The following is a 20,277-nucleotide window of genomic DNA, read 5'->3' as shown; positions in this document are numbered from 1 at the left end:
TTAGCAATAAAGTATTTTAAAATTAAGCTATGCACATTGTTGTTTTAGACACAACGCTACTGCACACTTAATAGACTGCAGTATAGTGTAAACATAACTTTTATTTGCACCAGAAAACGAAAAAGTTCATGTGAATTGATTTATTGCGATATTCACTTTATCGAGTGGTCTAGAACTGAACCCCCACTGTTTCTGAGGTATGCCTGTAAATATATACACGTTAGTTAAACACAAACACACACACATACATATTTATACTATATTGCGTACGTGTATAATGTAGTTCAGCTAATCTCTCAAGGTACATTTTCAAAGCTGATCTCAAATTAAAAGCCACTGGTAAGAGACCAATTTATTAAAGTCTGTATGATTTTAGAACTGCTTCTAAAATCTCAGCTAGGTTTGGTCTTTCCATCATTTTCTGAGATACCTTACTCCTTTCTCTAATTATCTGGTGTTTTAAAATTAATTTTAGGGGAGTTCCTCAGCGGTCCAGTGGTTAGGACTCAGCGCTTTCACTGCTGTGGGCTGGGGTTCAATCCCTGGTTGGGGAACTAAGATCCTGCAAGCCATGCGGTGCGGCCAAAGGGAAAAACAACAACTAATTTTCGTGTCTATTTGGGGTGCTGAAAATGCTCTGGAATTAACGAGTGGTGCTGCTTGCACAGCCTTGTGAATATACTAAAATCCATCAGGTTGTACGTTTTAAAATTAAGCGTGATTTTTTTGGGGGGAAATTATTATTGTAATATATGACAAAAGAGTCATATTTATTTATTTTTTTATTTTACAGTTATTGGAGTATAATTGCTTGTTGTGTTAGTTTCTGCTGTACTACGAAGCGAATCAGCTATATGTATACATACATCCCCATAACCCCTCCCTCTTGAGCCTCCCTCCCACCCTCCCTGCCCCACCCCTCTAGGTGGTCACAAAGCATCAAGCTGATCTCCCTGTTAAGCATGATTTTTATGACATGCTAGTGATCTCTCAATTGAAAACAAGACAAAACTAACTTTTTTTTTTTTTTTTGGCTGCACCACGTGGCTTGCAGGATCTTAGTTCCCAGACCGGGGTGAAAACCCGAGTCCTCGGCAGTGAGAGCACAGAGTCCTAACCACTGGACAGCCAGGGAATTCCCAAGACAAAACTAATTTTAACACCTGTCACCACCTCATCTTTTCAGATATTATTCTGAACAATATTCAGCAGAAGTGTTGCTGGTCCTCTCCCACGTCTTCTGGTTGGTGAGAGGCAGTGGACAGCATCGGAGTGCGGATGGGGGTCAGGTGGTCCTGGTCTGTATTCTAGCTCTGCTAATTACACTGCAAACTTACTGGCTGTATGATGTTGGGCAAATTACGTAACCAAAGCCCTAGTTCCTCATTTGGAACCAGGAAAACAATAGCACTGACTCAGTGTGATCAACCATGGAAAGCATAGCAGATATAGCTGCTGTTAGTAGAAGATTCAGTCAAAGGTAAGTTTTTCTACAACTTTAAGTATCTGTGCCTTTTAAGCTATGTTGGCAAAATGTAATTTCTTGAAGTTTTTCTCTCTGAATTAGTAGCTGTGACCTGTGGAGTTTAAGAAACAAACATGCTTGGTAGTGGAACTTTACCATGGCATCTTCCAGGAGCAGGCATCTGTACTTGTTAAGCATAGCTTGGGTCCTTTTTAGGAGCTGAGTGGCAACTGTTTCAAATTCATTGTCAACTTTAAAAAGAGAGAGAGAGAGAAAAAAAAAAGTAAGAGTGCAAATCACTCACTAGGTCCTTTTTTCCTTAGGACTGAAATGAATTATTCCTCCATTTTCTCTTCTTAGTTTAGTTCTCCCTTGGTTAAACATCATCCTTCTGCACTCCTGTCCCTCACTATTCACTGGAATGTGATCACAGAAACTCATTTTAATACTAGCTTATTTTCACTCTAATCAGGAAACTAAAAACATAATGCCTTTAATTAAGATCATTTATAAAAGAAAACCACGTTAACACAGACCAGCAGCAAATATCAATGAACAGAGAATGATCTACTAGTAGGTGACCTAAGCCTCCACTTCCTTCCAACAGCATGAAAAACTGAAACCGCTGAGACAATGAAGTCCTACTGTCCGGGCTGGGCAGACCAGTTTCACGTAACGACACCAACTCGTCTGTGGCATCTCGCAGGTCATGGTCCTGTGGCTCTGTCCTTTGTCTCTCTGTCTCCAAAGGTCTCACGTTTTCCACTTCACTCTTCTCAGAACCTCCACATCCCTGTTTAATGCTGGATGTGGAGGTGAGCTTCCTCCCAGGGAAGCTCACAGTGGATTGACTGCTGCACTCCCCTCAGAGACCCTGCTCTGGACTCACTTTGGAACCTCAAAGAATGCCTTTTGGGAGCTACAGGATCTATCTAATTCATAAAAGTGATAGCAGCAGCTCAGGGTACGTATGCATTCTATCTAAACGCAAGGACTGTGCTTGAATCACCGTGCACAGCACCTCGTCCAGGGCCGTCCTGTCTGCAGCCAGCGTCCACACAGTGCTCTGGATTCACTGCCCTCAAATGCGTCCATAAAATATTCGGACATCTGGGTATCCCTCCAAAGAATGCTGAGAAAAATAAGTCACAACCCTCAACGTGGACTGGGAAATCGAGTAAATTGGGAAGAAGGTAGGTCTGCAATGAAAAACAGTAACCTGGCTACCATCTGAGGGTGACGAGGCTCTGGTTCTCCTGTGGGGTGAGTCCCCAGGAGGGCGTCCCTAGGAGGGTGTCTGGTGTCAAGGTGGCACTCTGGGGGTCCAGCCTGCTTACCTTTCTTCAGGTCTTCCTCCGTGGGCATGGAGCCCTGGCACACATGGTAGGAGAGCAGCCTTTGCACTGCGTCACTGAGTGATCGGAACTGACTTTTATCAGGTGTCACCGTGTGGGTTTGGTCCCTCTGTAACTGCTGGAGAATGCTGTTAAAGAGAAATCACCAATGGCAGTGTTGAGTCATGTGAAGAAATCTAATCACGATGGTTATTTGCATGCAAAGACAATGAGAGACACAGGAATGTTATTATCCAGAGTATAGCAGGTCTTTTTTCCCCTCAGTTTTTTTGGTTTTTTTGCGGTACGCGGGCCTCTCACTGTTGTGGCCTCTCCCGTTGCGGAGCACAGGCTCCGGACGCGCAGGCTCAGTGGCCATGGCTCATGAGCCCAGCTGCTCTGCGGCATGTGGGATCTTCCCAGACCAGGGCACGAACCCGTGTCCCCTGCATCGGCAGGAGGACTCTCAACCGCTGCGCCACCAGGGAAGCCCTCCCCTCAGTTTTATACTTCATACATCATGGTGGGTTTAGAGTTTAGTCTAACCATCAACACAGGGGACTCAAACTATGACCCTGGCCTCAAAAGCATGGTGTTCCCCCCAGCCATTCAAGTGTGGGCGCTCACACAGACCTTGGCAATGCCTGACCACTGGCCAGCTACGCTTATGGTAATATTTCTGTTCTGAACATAGAAGTTTATTTTTTTTTATTTTTTGGACTAATAAACATCATTGATAGAACTTATTATAGACGAATAACCAAACAAAGTCTGTGTCTCAAAACCAGTGTTAAATCAATCTCAGGGCTGAGAGGAAGAAAAGGGGAGCCTAAAATCACAAGAAGTGCAGACATCCCCTAGGATCCCTGTCCTTCTGGATCCACGCTCCCTTCAGGGTCTTCACCATCATCCATGTTCTCTGCCACTGGACAAGCTTGCATGATATTGTCTTCTGATACAGAACAAATCATCCAAGGTTCACTGGGATTTCAGGAGAAATCAGATAGCTTGGCAGTGTGACCACCATGAATAAACAACAGCTCTGCTGGCCCATCTTCTGCATCGTCCTGGGATTGTTCCTCTCCAATTTTACTTAAATCCCAGACATTCAGCCTGTGATCAGTATAACTGCAAGCCAAAATGGTCTCATTGTGAGGCGACCACTGAACCTGGAATATTTCATCCTTATGTGATTCAAAGGAATGCAACTTAAGTTTCGGATTTCTCAGATCCCACAAGGCAACAGTCTTGTCAGCTGATCCTGTGGCAAGAAGGAACTCACTAGAAGGACTGAAAGAAAGGCAGTTCACTTCAGCAGTGTGAGTACCAACTGCGCGGCTTGGTTGGACATAGGACTTCATTAAACCTTGCTTCTCCTCAGAGACCCTCAGGCCAATCAAAGGGTATGTGGTTGCTAAAAAGACAAAGAACTATTCTCCTTAAGAACAAAAGGGTGAACGGTAGTCTCAAACTACATTTGAGATAGATATAGATATCTCCTAACAGAAATAAACTATAGGGAAAGATTTCCAAAGTATACTTTAAAAAATACGTAGTATCATAACCTGACTGTTGTTGTATATTTGTTGAAGGTTAGGAACCTAGAAAAATGTTCAAAATGGGTCATTTCCGAAGGTAACTCACAAAGCTCCTTTAGTTAGCTGTTTTGCAGCAGGCCTCTTTTGTCCTCCCGAATGACTGTCCACCTAAAGACAAAACACACCTCTTATTATTCCCTTTTGTAGAATAAGCAAAATACAGTTATACATAAGGGTCACTATGTTTCCAATATTTTCAAATCCTTATCAAGAGCAGACTCTAAATGTAGCATTTGCTATAATTTGCCAGTGTTGAAAAATGAAACAAAGAAACCCACAGACCCATGTAGCGAAGTTGCACTGTGTCAAGATTATAGAAAGCTGTACTATCAGCTCCTTGGAAGGACTTAGCTGTACCCTAAAGCCTGATTTCCCAACTCCCTCTACAAAGCTTCATTATATTTTTGAAGAAATATATTTTAAGTAACAACTCCATAAACATCTGAAAATTCAGTAGACGGTCCTTAATTCATCCTCTCAGTGGTAAATAAGGGAGCAAACACGTCTGAGCTCCTGTCACATACAGTCCAGGTGTGTGACCTAGCAGAGGGCATTTCTTGGATCACGGTAAGGAACAAATACGCCTTACATCAGAACCTGAGAACTGAACCAGATCCTTCACTGAGTATTCCAGGCAGGCCCAGACTACCACAGATTTCATTAAGCTATTATAAGTTTGATGGAGAAGAGACTAAGGCCTTAGAAAACTGAAAACAAAAATTTTTTTTCTTCTTTTTCAGACAAGTATGGGTTAAAAGACCATAGGGACTGACTACTTCATACACTCCTGCAGGAAAAAAAAAATCTCTAGTAACTAAGAGGAACAGATTCACTCTTGATAGGATAATAATCATTATCATTCAACAGTAAACGACATTTTTTGAGTGCCTATGATGTGTTGGCTGCTGGTATACTATTAATTCATGAGGAAATGAAAGAACTGTAAACATGTGAGAAATAGAACAGACACATTCATCCTATAAACATTAACATTACAAGGCACGGCTCTCGGGGAAGGTCTTCAGTGAGCACTTTTGTGGGCACACAGGGTGACAAGGCTGACTGTGCAGGTGATGCCAGACAGCCACTAGCAAACAGAAGGCGACGCGACCACATTTTCTGTCAGTCGTGCTGAACATTGAGAAGAAGCTGTGCAAACTGTTTTCTACCTGCACAACTGGCTGGCCAGGAGATGATCCAACGACTTTTTCCTGCTGTGGTTGTGTGGTTCCTAAGGACACCGGTATAGCTTTGCTTCCAGAATCCTGTCCTATTAGAATGAACACATGAGACGACGTTCAACAGAAACAGTAAATCAGGCCCATTGTGTAACCCCTAGAGTCCAATGTACACAGATTACTGAACATTCTGAAAGGGATTTGTTTATCATGGGTGCTGGCTGTGAGGAAGGAGAGCAGGAAGTACACTTATCTACCAAAGCTCTAAAGACAGAGGTAAGGATTATTAAAGCTTATTTAGGTAATAAATAGAAATAAACACATAAATAAATGGTAATAAATAAAAGCTGTCAATGCTACAGTTTCAAATTATCTAAGGTCTAAGGAATAGGCCTCAAAGCAGTGATCTGTCAGTATTACAGAACCCCTGAATACTCACAACTTAAGAAAGGGAGGCCCAAATAGAGGACTGGCTAGGAGTGTTCATGCCGTCATCTTTTCTAGTACTTATTGAGCAGTGCGGGTGTTCAAAGCTTTAGAAGAAATGGAAGACACGGCCCACCGTATTTTTTGTTTTTGGCTGGGGTGGGGGAGTGTGGGGGGGAGATTCTAAATATACAAATACAGGATAGTCACAGAGTCGCATGTGCCGTATGATACTAGGTTTCATTGTTTCTAAGCAGCACATTTTTTTCACATAATTTAATGTGTTGTAATTTAAACAGAAGTGCTTTTCTTTTCCTCATTAGTATATAAGATACTACAGATGCAACATGGTACATTATTTGGGTGGAAAGGATACGGAAAGAAGGAAGGATCAGAGTGGAGGTGAGGCTGAGTGGAAGAGATGCAGGATGAGGGATGCGTGAAGAGTGTGCCCTGGTGCTGGGAGGACTGGGACAGACCAAGGAGAGCTCACAACAGGGGCTCCTGACCTGGCAGTGCTGTGCTCAAGAGGCCTGGGATGGGCGCTTGTCTCAGGCCATCTGCAGTCTTGGAAGCAGAAATGGGGGAAGTCTGATTCAAACTTTTTTTTTGAGCCTGTGAAAAAACATTGCCAAGATGGAAAAATTAATATCATGATAAAAGCTTTAATCACTTAAAGTGCCAACCAAGTCTGTTAACGAGTCTCCCGCATCACCTTCGGTTTAGCTTACAAAAGTTTATTATACTTTTATACTATAAAAGTATAATAAAAAAATAATAAAACTATAAAAGTTTTATTATACTTTTATAATATACATTATTCTCCTATCGCATCGGGAGAACTGCAAAGAGTACCCTTTAAAGTCTACAAGCCTGCTGAATTTTCTTGACGCCATTCAGGAGGGATGACTGATCCCAGCTGAGCTGATTGATAGCCTCTGCTTTCTCACTCCTGGAACTCCTGTGTTCATGGTGCTCAGATGCAAAGCTGAGCGTGAAACCAGTCTCTACCCCCAACAGTTTCTATCCTCAGTAATGCAATGTCACGCCTGCAAGGATTATGACCCTGAGTATCAGTTCCCATGTGGGGTCTGCAGGGATGCTGAGCACCCGGTCAGGGCCCAAGCACCAACCCCAAATCTACTGTCAACATTCGCTGTCCACTGTGTGGATGATCTAAAGGAAGTCTCACCCCTGCCGTCTGGGATGTCTCTAGTTCATGTCATGATAACCTCAGGTGCCATGTAATTGGGAAATGTAAATTCAACTGAATATTAGTCTGAGCAAAATATTATTAGAAAAATTAATCTAATGTTTAAACTGTTGTGTGCTTCCCTTCTATAAATAAGGAAGATGAACTGGATGATGTTTAAGGACTAACAAATTCCTTTTAGCTCTAAAAAAATCTGTTATCTCTATAATGCATTTAGAGTAAGATGATAAAGTGTTTCTAAACTACTCCCAAATTTTAATCCTTTATGTCATTACTACTTCACAGTGCAGTAAGTTTTCAGTTTTTCCTTCAGTTTTATATTTTGTATACCAGCAGGTGATTTAGAGTCTAGTTTAACCATCTCCTGTGACCTTGGCCTAAGCAAAATGTTCCCACCAACCATTCACATGTCGCCGCTCACACAGACCTTGGCAATACCTGGCCATTGGCCAACTAAACTCATGTTAATATTTCTGTTCTAAACAATGAATTATTCTAAACAATTAATTATCTATTTGGTCCTTTTTTCTAATACAGAAATGGAGATGGATTTGACATCAACCAAGAAAGACTGGAGGAGGTCTTTACAAAGTTGGAAACCGTCACTTTGCTCATCCTTCCATTAGCAGGGAAGGTCGGACCTGCATCTCTTAGTGAGAACACCATGGGGGAAAATCTCCCGGTCTTCACAGCATTTGCCCTAGAAGATAACTCCACACTTTCCTACTGTAGGGAAGCTCTTCACAAGAAGGACACCTGTGTTGTGAGGAGGCCTAGGGTGAACAGTGAGCACAGGCCTTCCTCACAAATATTTCCAAGGGACGAACACTAAGGGCCACCTTGACCTAGTGGTTAGCATTCCGGGCTTTCACTGCCATGGCCCGGGTTCAATCCTTGGTCGGGGAACTGAGATCCTGCAAGCCGCTCGGTGCAGCCAAAAAGTAAATAAATAAAAACAAAACTAAGGGCCACCTTGAATAAAACAACAAACAGGTAAAAGTTGGAAGAACGTAGTCTAACAGGGCAAGGCTATATTCTAGATGGGACTCTGAAATAACGAGATCAACAGATGAATAGATGAACCAGAATGAGTATGTTCAAATGACCAAAATCCTCATAGCAGTGTTGCCAGGACACAACATTTTTGGAATTTCTTTCAATATGCCTAGTTCACATGAAACAGAAGAGTATCACCCTAATTGCTTAAGAGCACACAAGTTTTTTTTTTTTTAATAAATAAATGTCATTACCCAGGCTGATCTCCCACCTTATTTATCAGATATCACCTTGAATGATTCCTAGCTATTGAACAGACAGATAAAACAAAATCCATGCATACAGAAGTAGTAAAACTGTAAGAACAGCAAGGAAGAAATCACCATAAAAGTCAGGAGAGGGGCTAGGTTAGGAAGGTACATGGAAGGGGGTACGTTCTGGGGTACCGATAATCTATTTCTTGAGTGGTTACCTGCATGGGTATTTGCTTTATAATTATTTGTTAACTGTACATTTATGTTTTCTGTATTTTTCTATGTGTTTCTTCATAATACAGAAGAGTAAAGAGAAAAAAAAATACTCTGAACAATGTAATCTAATGTCAAAGCTTGAAAAATTGCCATCATTTAAGGGTATAAAGTACTGTTGTGTCTGAAAACAAGGTTACTAACTGTAGGGACACCTCTTGTTTGAGCAGGTTTTTTGTTTTTTGTTTTTTTTGGCTGCAAGGTCGTCTTTCTCTAGTTGCAGCGAGCGGGGGGCTACTCTTTGTTGCGGTGCGCGGGCTTCTCATTGTGGTGGCTTCTCTTATTGCGAAGCACGGGCTCTAGGCGCGTGGGCTTCAGTAGCTGCGGCACGCGGGCTCAGTAGTTGTGGCTCGTGGGCTCTAGAGTGCAGGCTCAGTAGTTGTGGTGCACACGCTTAGTTGCTCCGAGGCATGTGGCATCTTCCCGGACCAGGGCTTGAACCTGTGTACCCTGCATTGGCAGGAGGATTCTTAACCACTGCGCCACCAGGGACGTCCTGAGCAGGTTTTGGTGTGTTTTACAGTCCCCTTGCCCACACCCATGTGGGGGTTGAACACTGGCATCAGTGCATTTTCATCTTTCAGCTACTGCCAGTACCCCTCACTGTGTCCCTCCCCTTGGGACTGGAATGATCTCCCCACCTCTTATGCTATGAGGGTAACACAGGTTGGGCGGGGCGGGTAGGGCCAGGATGGTGGTAGAATTGTAATCCACTGGGAACTTGGTTTGGTGTCCCAACTGGAATCTCCTCCATTCACTAGGTCTGTATGTTTGGAAAGCTCTGCTGCCCGAGGGATCTGCTCTGTTCCCAGATGTTCGCTGGTCACTGGTCACTCCCAGTGTCCTGATCTCAGAGCAGGACTTTTGTGTGTCTGGTTCACTGCTGTATCCCCAGCACCAGAAGAGGGCCTGACGCCATAGTGAGCACACAGTAAATCATCGTTAAATGAAAATAAGTGAGTGAATTCCACTGTGGCATTAAGTCATAGGAGTCTGTACTTCCTCCTAGTCCAATGCCCCTGCCCAGGAGCCAGCAACTTTCTCTCATTCCCCCCAAATTTAGGTTGCCCCCGAACTGACAATTTTTCCAGAAAGAAAATAAATCATTCAGGTTTTTTTTTTTCTGAACTCTTAGAGAAGACTTTTTTAAAATTTTATTTATTTATTGCGCCGGGTCTTAGTTGAGGCAGGCAGGCTCCTTAGTTGCGGCATTTGAACTCTTGGTTGCGGCAGGCATGTGGGATCTAGTTCCTGGGCCCCCTGCTTTGGGAGCATGGAGTCCTATCCACTGTGCCACGAGGGAAGTCCCTCTTAGAGAAGACTTGCTCTTGAAATATATTTTCTTCACAAATAGAGAAGCTATTTAAGGATATTTTGTTGAGAACTTGGCTCCAAGAACTCTGCTCATAACAATGTACAATTTTAACTCTTTAGACCCTGTATTATCTTGATACCACGTGAATATACAGAAATCCACCAATGAATCAGAATACTCAATATATCTCTATCCCCCTCTGTGGTACACTTTGTAAGAAGCCAACGACAAACTAGCAAGATGATATTCGTCAACCGACAGGCATTTGCTGGGTGAGGGAGGCCATCTGGGATCTTCCCAGCCCACAGTCTCCTCTGGAATTGCCCCACTGCCATAGCAATGGGTTGGAGCCAGCACAGTTGGACACACAAAGGTCTGTTACCTGCTAGAGGGCATTAAGAGCTAGAATCCAGGGAACGAGCACCTTTTCTTCCCATGGAAAAGTGCCAAGCCTGTCAGTGAGCAGCTTCTCTACCCAGAGGGGTGCTTTTTTCTATTTTGGCTCAGAGGGGCACTTTTTCCTAATTTGAACAAAGGCTCCATATAGAGCATCAGCTCTATATGTATAGAGCTCCGTATAGAGGCCCTGCGTGGCCACTTCCTCATGTTCCCCACGACTGGCTCCTCTGGTCAAGGGTGACTGAACCATGGGTGGGCCAATCAGACTCTCTGTCCTTGGAACTGAGAATTGGGGGGGGGGAGGGATACCTAAGGGCCGCGGTTCTCAAATGCAGGTTTATAGCCTAATTGCATCAAGATCACCTGGGGGAGCATCTGAAAGACAAAGTTTCTGGGTTCCATCCACAAAGATCGATTCAGAAATCCAATGTGGGGCTTAGGAATCTATAAATTTCAGAAGCTCTCCAGTTAATTCTGATACATTGCTAAGTTTTGGAAACCACTGCACTTGCCAGTCTGTTTTTGTTTTTTTGTTTGTTTTGTTTTTGCCAGTTTCTGTTAAACGCTTGGAAGAGTGAGAGAGGACCATGAAGGAGAGAGGTGAGGCCATGCTATCTTGAAGAGGCCAAGGGAGGAGCAGAGAGCCTGGTTCTGACTCTTATAAAGAAGCTCCACTACACGAGACGTTCTCCTTTTTGCTAAACGTGTTAGGGTGAGTTTCTAGAGAGCTGCAGCCCGAAGTACCTTGACTAAGACATTTGGGTGTTCACTGTATGCACAGCACCATGGTAATCACAGAGAAGGCAGCTGAAGGATACCACACACAGTCTTTGCCCTCTGAAAGTTTACCATCCAGAAAACAACCAGGCCCACCCAAACACAGTGTACCATATTATGGTGTCTGACCTCAGGCCCTCATGCATGACCAGCAATCCTCTTTTTCCCCTGGCCAGCTCCTTGCTTATTTTCCACTGAAGCCTATTTCATTATCTTCAAACCTGTAAGCCAGGTGAGAATTCATTCAACTTTCTACCACTAAAGCTACGACATCACCTGCAACCCCATTCATCCCTTCCCGCTTCTCTGTTACAGTGGAAGAAGCATCCCCCAATGCTTTTATAAAAAGAATCCCACCAACGTTCTGGAATTCATATCCTTCTCCTTCTCATGAGCTTGGAAAAGAGCTCAAGCCTTTCTCGTATCTTATAAAAACCACACCCTGACTCCACACATCCGTGGAGCTACTGCAGTGTCAGTTACTGTCATTTTTCTGGAAGTTGTCTGTGCTTATCACCACACTCCCCTACTCCCCTTAATCTATTGCAACTGGCTTCTGCACATATCACTCCATGGAGACAAATCTTACCAAGGTCAACAACTGCCTCATTGTTGCTACATGTGTCAGAAACATTCCCATCCTGACTTCCACCCACTTCCCAGCAACACTCCACTCTGTGGACACCATCCCTCCCGTCTGCCTCATTTTCCTTTCTTAGCTTCCAAAGCTAAGGGTTTTACGCCTCCTCTCTGGAATATTCTGAGTCTTACCTGCGGACCCCTCTTTGTGTGTCCACCCCCTAAGTGTGTTGGTGCTTTGGGGCTCTCTCCTGGCTGCTCCTCCTCTACTGACACACTCTTCCTGATCCGTTTCATCCACTCCCACCGCTTCCATCACGATATATATGCTGGTCAATCCCACTTCAGCTTACAATTCACTCTCTGCTTCAGCACATGTAGCTGTTGCCCATACAGCTTGGCTGTCCCAAAGGTACCTCACCCTTGACAAACAACCTAAATTGAACTCAGAACTTCCCTTCAAATCATGATTTCTTCCCATGTTCTCTATTTTGGTGAACCTGGGTGTCACTGCCAGAAACTTCTGTGTCACCCTTATTCCTCCACTATAGCCAATCAATCAGAAGTTCTATCTAACCTGCCTCAAATCCATTCACTTCTCTCCATTTCTTCTGCCACTAGGCTCAAGTGGGTCTGCACTATTTCATGCTTACGTTACGACACTGGCTCCTGAGCCCGGCATCAGCGTCCTGTAGCGTTTAGGGCTCGCTTACCTTTCCCACCTAAATCTTCACATCTCACTTGAACTTGTTTTCCTTCTCCTGCAGAACCACATTCTCTTCTCTCTGCAAGGCTTTGCACTTGCTGATTCCACTGCCTGAACATTCTTTACTCAGACCCTCTCTTGCTGGATAACTTCCTTCTCCCATAGTAGGGGTCAGTCAGAAACCACTATTTCGTGGAAACCTGCTCAAACCATCCCATCTTGGTGAGAGGCTCCTTTTTGGAGCCTGGTGCCCTGAGCTGCTTCCATCAGAGCACTTAGAATACTGTCTTGTGGCTGTCGGCTTATCTGCTGCCTCCTACTCTGCAAAAGACTGTTGCATCCCTGGGACTTGGCCCAGGGCTGGCCCCGGCAGCTACTGATACACTGTTGAATGAATGAATCAGTGAAGGAAATATTGTACCTGGTGGGCAGTATAAATAAAAAGTGCAGAGGGGAGATCAGTGGAGGGTCCGAAAAAGGCTTCATTCTTTTAGGGGCTTTGGGTGCCCTGAGGGAGGAGAAGCATCTAGGCCAGACAGGAAAGGACATTCAGTGAATGCCCATCAGCAAAGGCTTGAGGCTCACGATGAGTCTGGCCTGTTCAGGGAGCCATGAGGGGTCCTGCCTGGCTAACCTGGAGCAGCAGTTCAGCTTGAGAACCTTAGCGGCCAGGCTGGGGGTTGGTACTTTCTCCCGTGCAATGGGAAGCTCCCAGATGATTTGGTTCAGGTCACCAAGCAAATGTTTTAGGAAGATAAATGTGGTGGAAGCCAGACTTTAGGGAGAGTCTGAAGGCAGATTAATCACCCCGACAATTGTTACAGCTGTCTAATTACAGTACAAATGGGCCTTGGAAAACATCTACCCAGCGGTCCATTCTTCCTCCTTTGCACTTCAGAATCACTTGGGGAGCTTTTGAAAAATGCTGCTGCCTAGAGCCTTTAGTCTAGACCATGTAAATCAGAATTTATGAAGGTGAGGCCCAAGCATCCATATTTTTCCACAGCTCCCCAGATGATTCTGTTGCATTGCTAGGGTTCCTCACTTTCAAGAGAAAACTAGGGCTCAGAATGTAAGATAGGAACTTAGATCACAAAACCAGTCACTGGCAGAGGAGGACCTTCAAGTGAGCTCTGACTCCTATTCCAACTCTTGTTTTCCCCATTATACTGCTGTCCCTCTTAAAGTCTAGCTCAGGGTATAGATGTAGAAAAGAGAGAAATGGGAAGCAGTGTGGTAGAGACAGCTAGCTGGTGGAGTCTGCCTTTACAGCAATTTGCCCATGCTCTGAACCTCCATCTCCTTGGCTGTGAAATGGGAACAGTAATGCTACTTGTAGCCCCAAAGAAAGGATTAGAAATAATACAGATAGCCCCTGCATGTACCAGTTGTTAATAATATGATCATTATTTTCATTATTATTGGGAAGAATGGATATAAGACGTTCAAAGAAGAATTTGTAGGATTTGTAACTTATTAAAGGTACAAAGGAAGAGGAAAAAACAAGAACATCTAGATTATGAAGTCTGGGTGTCTGAAAATACAGTGCCTCCACAGTAAGGTAGGCAGGCTGAGCTGGATGGGGAAAGGAATTAGGGAGGGGCAGGGCAGGCTGGAGACTTCAGTGGTAATCGCTTTGGAAATCTCACACGGCAAAGCGCCGCAAAGCACCAGTAGGTGCTGCTCTCAAGGAATTTAAAATCTACTAAAACTTTTAGTGATCTAAAGAGATTTGGACTTAAAATAATTTGTTTACTTTTGTTTGATAGGCTAAACTCTTGCAAACTGCCTTCTTTGTCACTAACTTTTGAAATATTAATCCATTTAAAAGAAAGTTTAGGGCTTCCCTGGTGGCGCAGTGGTTGAGAGTCTGCCTGCCAATGCAGAGGACACGGGTTCGTGTCCCGGTCCGGGAGGATCCCACGTGCCGCGGAGCGGCTGGGCCCGTGAGCCATGGCCGCTGAGCCTGCGCGTCCAGAGCCTGTGCTCCGCAGCGGGAGAGGCCACAACAGTGAGAGGCCCGCGTACGGCAAAAAAAAAAAAAAAAAAAGAAAGTTTAAATCCTGGAAATGACTCCCTGCATTAAGAGATTTAAATTCACAGGGCTCCTCAGAGACACGGCTGGTTCTAGGTCTGTGGCAAGGTAATCACAAGACATGCCTACAATATCTTGTGCTTCAAAGTGCTCAAAGGAGGTAGGGATGTGTCAGAAGTGTAGAAGTCAGCTTAAGTAGGCCTCCACTGACCAAACTTGGGACAATATAAGCATCAAAAAGAATAATGAAAGCAATAAATTGCAATGTTAACTTTAAAGAGAATACATGGCCTTTTGGAGATATACACTAAAAAATTACAGATGAACTTATGTCTGGTTTAGCTTCAGAGTAATACTGGGGAGGGGAGACTGAGTGGGGTATGGATGAAACAGGAACAGCCATGAGCTGGTAAGCACTGGAGCTGATTGAGCATGGGGGCTCATTATACTAACTTGTCTTTGTTCGTGTTTAAAATTCCCTGTAATAAAGTTTTTAAATTAATGCAAAAAAACAACTATGATTTCATAGTGTTGAACACACACACAATGTGAGAAGAAAAAGCTCTTTTTTATGGAAAAATCCCAGTCAATAACAGTAGATAGGATAATATAACTAGAAAATCATTTTGCAACCACTAATGCAATATATACCAATGGAGTCAAATCACTGGGTGAGAGGCCGGGAAACAGGAGAGTCACGTGGTCCCAAAGCACCATCCTAGAGATCATTTCTTCCTTATGTGGGAACAAGATACCTTTGAATACCTTGAGGAGAAACCTGGCAGGGGGCCACCATAACCAAGTGCTCACATCGGAATCACCCATAATGGGAAAAATCAACATTATGTGCCAACCATTCAGCCAGAATCTAATCACGAGGAAACAATCAGACGACACACTGAGGCCACCCTACCAGACAACTGATCAGGCTGCTGTAGCCTGAAGAGATGTGACAAAATGAAATCAGTGTTCTCTGCTTTCTAGAGTGAGGCATTGTCATAAAGGACATTACTGGGTCAGCTGGAAGAAATGTGATATAATGTTATTATGTTAATGTTAAAGTTCTTGGGGGTGATAGTAATACAGAGATTGTGTTGAAGAAGGTCTTTGTTCTTGGGAGATACCTGCTGAAGAATTTAGGGGTCAAGGGTCATACCATTTGCAAGTTACTTTCAAAAGGTTCAGAGAAAAGAGTGTGTGTATATATGTGTGCGTGTGTGTGTGTGTGTGTGTGTGTGTGTGTGTGTGTGTAGAGAGAGGCACACAGAGACACACACAGAGCAAATGTTGCAAAACATAAACAACTGGTGAATCTAGGTGAATAGGTTCACGGTACTCTTCCAACTTTTCTGTGGTTCTGAAAGTTTTCATAATGGAAAATGTGGGGTGGGGACTTAAGTTCGCTCTTCAAGAAGCTGGTTACACTGGTTGCCTGCAGGCAACTGCGTGCCTGGGGAGCAGGAGGAAGGAAATTTTTCACTGTAGTATACACCTTTCTGCACCTTTTGAATTCTGAACCAAATAAGTGTATTATCTATACCAAAAATAGTTTATATTTAAAAACTCATTGTTCTCTAATATTAATGCTTTATAGTATCAAAACTTGACATATTAAATTTCTCCAAATAGATAAACACTGTAGGCCCCTGATAATGGTATTTTTGTTCATTACAATGTTCTATAAAGTAACTTATACAGAAATTATAAAAAGAGTCACTGCAAGTGTCTCTGGATGTCCTAGGAGTTTAAATGTTAGATGACACCTCAGCACTATTTTTCCAACTTGTGTTGCCTCCAAGGCTGTGTCTTCCTTACTCCAAAACACCTGATGCTTTAATTGTTCTGGAAAACCTGCAGCAGAACACACAGGACATAATGCAACTGATCTAGTTCCCAATACTCTTTGGCATTAAAAGTCACAAAAACTACTTTGGAGCTGCCAGTGTAGGCTTCTTGTTACCTTTGGATAGTTGAAACTTTGGGGAGTCAGAAAGACAGATTTTTTTCCCCCCTCATTGAAAAAAAAAAAAGGAAAAAGAAAGGAAATGACCATGCTGTGGCTGATTATGTATAATTGATTAAAATAAACATAAAGCAGATCAATATATATAGATATAAAGTAATCCTCAAGTTCTATAATTAAGTAAAAACAGGTATGGTGTGTTGCAGAGATAAGTATATATGTGACGTTTGTGCTGTATATGCAGAGGACATATCTGGGGCAAGAGAAAGAACCTAGAAACAGTGGTGGCCTCTGGAAGAGGAAGGCTTACTTTTCATTCTGAACTATTTTGGAACTGTTTCTAGTGATTACCAATGGCATGTTTTACTTATTTTTGAAAAATGCATCAATATGTTGATAAATGCTGTCCAGGTATCACCTCATCTACCTGGGGTAAGTTTTTAAAACTAGAAGAAAACAAGAGTATCTGTAATTCCACCACCCAGAGAACTGCTGTTAAGCGAGCAGTACATTTCCTCCTAATCAAGTTTCTGGTTGTTTTGTAAGCAAGAGGGTTTTCTATTTTCTAGTTCACCATATTGTCTTTTAACATTTTTCTAAAAGAGAAAACAAATTGCTTATTAAATATTTTACAGTTAAATGTGCATTTTAAATATTTCACATTTAAAATGTCACTTAAAATGACTTTGTAAGCCTTCCCCCAGATCTTTAATTATTTTTCAGAAACATTTAAAATGGCTACATAATACTTCATTATATCCAATAATCCTCCTACTATTGGAGAATTATTATATTGGGTTTAGAACACTTTTTTGCACCCAAAGTATAGAAGAATATCTATCTATAGTATGCTATATTTGAGTAAGAAAGGAGGGGAAATAAGAAAATATACATGTAAGGAAATAAGAAAATATACATGTATCTTCTTATCTGTGTGAAAAAAAACAGAGGATAAATAAAGGAGAAACTCGGGCTTCCCTGGTGGCTCAGTGGTTGAGAGTCCGCCTGCCGATGCAGGGGACACGGGTTCATGCCCCGGTCCGGGAAGATCCCACATGCCGCGGAGCGGCTGGTCCCGTGAGCCATGGCCGCTGAGCCTGCGCGTCCGGAGCCTGTGCTCCGCAACGGGAGAGGCCACAACAGTGAGAGGCCCGCGTACCGAAAAAAAAAAAAAAAAAAAAAGGAGAAACTAATGATATTGCTGAAAATAGGGGATGGATGAGAACTGGCAGGAAAGGATGGAGGGAGGGGTGGGAGCAGGGAGAAAGGCCAGGGAGGAGGGAGACTGCCCGGCACACTTTCTGCATAGCCCTGACTTTTGGGACCGTGCTAATGGTTCACTCATTCAAAAGAAATTAAATAGATAAAATCAACAAGAGTAGTGGGAAAAGAATTCTAAAATGAAACACAAACAGAAACAAGCAAAAGTATAGTTCAAAAGAATAGCATAACCATACCAAGAGAGGAAAAAAAAAGTACTAACTCTAGTAACTTTTGAATACAGTATTTTTAAAAAAATTTTTATTGGAGTATAGTTGATTTATAATGTTGTGGTATTTTCAGGTGTTGAACACAGTATTTTGACTACACACCTTTAGGTTAAAGACAGAATGTAAACCAATACTGGAGTCTGAAGTAGGTTTGTTTTTCACAGTGCTATGAATTAGCAATTCTAAAACTATTTTCTTTGTTTTCTAGGATTGGGCAAATAAGCAAATATATTGTGGGGCAGGTTTTCTCACTGTTAGAAAAGAGAGCTACAAATATGGAAAAGGAGACTTGAATAATGAACCTGGTGGTACTGGATTAGAATTGAAAGTATCAGTAGGAACCCATGGTTTTTAATATAGATAGACAGCTATAGATGTTGTGTATGTGTAAATACATATAAGTCCCAGCTGAGACAACCTCAGTAGCAATGAATATGTAGTGCTCAGATCTTGGCTTCTAAATATTGTTCTCCACTAGAAGGAACAAGGTCCCTCAAGTGGTTGATTCCAGGGCAGGGGCAGGGAAAGTGAAAGACGAACGTGGAACATCATGTTTTGCCAGAAATTAAAGGAAGTGCTCAAAGCACGATGGAAACATGTCAGAAGGACCAGCAGCCAATATGGAGGGGTGCCCAATGGCATCAAAGCAATTTGAGCATCAAAATAAATGATTGTAACAATTTTTAACACATTAAATAAAATAAGAATCTATGTGTCCATACTGGCATAAGTAAAAGGGGGAGACAGAAAAACTCTTCCTTAGGGTAGAATGCCAACAATTAATGTAGAATAAACAATGGAATTAGAAAGTCTCTATTTGGTGACTGTCACAGTAACAGCTGATTTAGTAATAACTGATTCAGTCAGGAATTATCAATGAAAGTTTAAACTAGTGTGTTCAAGTTTGACAAGAAATTGGATATCTACATAATGTCAATGTAACTCCCCGAAGAAACTTATTAACTATGCATCAGACACCACATGAAGCAGACACCATCTTAAGCAAGTGTTCAAAGTTAACATCACCAGGAATGCGACAAGTTCACATCGTGAGGACACATCCATCACCTCTGTGGCAATCCTACCAAAAATGTATAATCTGAATCTAATCATGAGGAAACAACAGAGAAACCCAAATTGAGGGACACTCCACAAAAAAGTTGGTTTGACTCTTCAAAAAAAATCAAGGTCGGGCTTCCCTGGTGGTACAGTGCTTAAGAATCTGCCTGCCAAGGAAGGGGTCACGGGTTCGAGCCCTGGTCCGGGAAGATCCCACATGCCACGGAGCAACTAAACCCGTGTGCCACAACTACTGAGCCTGTGCTCTAGAGCTCGAGAGCCACAACTACTGAGCCCACATGCCACAACTACTGAAGCCCACGTGCCTAGAGCCCATGCTCCGCAGCAAGAGAAGCCACTGTAATGAGAAACCTGTGCACCGCAATGAAGAGTAGCCCCCACTTGCTGCAACTAGAGAAAGCCTGCGTGCAGCAATGAAGACCCAACACAGCCAAAAATAAATAAATAAATAAATAAATAATCAAGGTCATGAAAGACAGCAAGATGAAGAAACTGTTTCCAGGACTTCCCTGGTGGTCCAGTGGTTAAGACTCCACGCTTCCACTGCAGGGGGCATGGGTTCGGTCCCTAATTGGGGAAATAAGATCCTGCATGCTGCGCGGTGTGGCCAAAAATTAAAAAAAAGAAAGAAAGAAAAAAAAACCTGTTTCCAATTTAAAGACATGACAACAGAATTAGGCAGTGATCCTGGGTTGGATCCTAGACCATAAAAACAAAACAAAATATAATTTATTCTCTCTTGCTGTAAGGGACATTATTGGGAAAATGGACTAAATCAGAATAAGGTCTGTAGATTAGATGATAATACTGTAATAATGCTGTTTTTCTTGGTTTTGATGACTGTACTGTGGTTATGTAGGGGAATGTCCCTGTTCTTAAGAGATACACACTGAAGTCTGAAGTATGTAGGGGTCAAGAGGCATCATGCCTGCAATTTACTCTCAAAACTATGTGTGTGTGTGTGTGTGTGTGTGTGTGAAAGAGAGAGAGAAGGATAAAACAAATGGGGTAAAAAGTTAACATCTGGGGAATCTTGGTGAAGGATATATGAGAATTCTTTACACTAGTCTCGAAACTTTAACTTTTCTATAAGCCTGACGTTATTTCAAAACACAAAGACACACACACACCTTTAACACTAAAAGTAATACAATGAACAGCCTTGATCATAAATAATCTTTGTTTCCTTAGGATTC

The 20,277-nt window shown here is 42.7% G+C and overlaps 2 protein-coding genes and 1 pseudogene across 4 annotated transcripts in view; 1 reads left to right on the top strand and 2 right to left on the bottom strand.

The window, feature by feature from the left end:
- Positions 1 to 20,277, top strand: part of TRERF1 (transcriptional regulating factor 1) — a 572,147-nt gene that overhangs the window by 24,923 nt on the left and 526,947 nt on the right. The window lies entirely within an intron of this gene.
- BICRAL (BICRA like chromatin remodeling complex associated protein) overlaps positions 1 to 20,277 on the bottom strand; it is an 82,473-nt gene that overhangs the window by 7,161 nt on the left and 55,035 nt on the right. For both annotated transcript variants that reach the window (XM_060162902.1, XM_060162903.1), the window contains exons 6-10: positions 6,511 to 6,616; positions 5,567 to 5,667; positions 4,444 to 4,505; positions 2,803 to 2,948; positions 1,622 to 1,716 (exon numbers count right to left, since the gene is read on the bottom strand). In XM_060162902.1, coding sequence (XP_060018885.1) covers positions 1,622 to 1,716; positions 2,803 to 2,948; positions 4,444 to 4,505; positions 5,567 to 5,667; positions 6,511 to 6,616 — 510 coding nt within the window. The remainder of the gene's footprint in view (positions 1 to 1,621; positions 1,717 to 2,802; positions 2,949 to 4,443; positions 4,506 to 5,566; positions 5,668 to 6,510; positions 6,617 to 20,277) is intronic.
- On the bottom strand, positions 3,657 to 4,160 carry LOC132527410 (histone-binding protein RBBP4-like; annotated as a pseudogene).

The sequence above is a fragment of the Lagenorhynchus albirostris genome, chromosome 10 (assembly GCF_949774975.1).
Source record: "Lagenorhynchus albirostris chromosome 10, mLagAlb1.1, whole genome shotgun sequence".
Classification (NCBI taxonomy): domain Eukaryota; kingdom Metazoa; phylum Chordata; class Mammalia; order Artiodactyla; family Delphinidae; genus Lagenorhynchus; species Lagenorhynchus albirostris.
The sequence above is the reverse complement of the archived record's forward strand: the minus strand, read 5'-3'. Positions and strand labels throughout refer to the sequence as shown.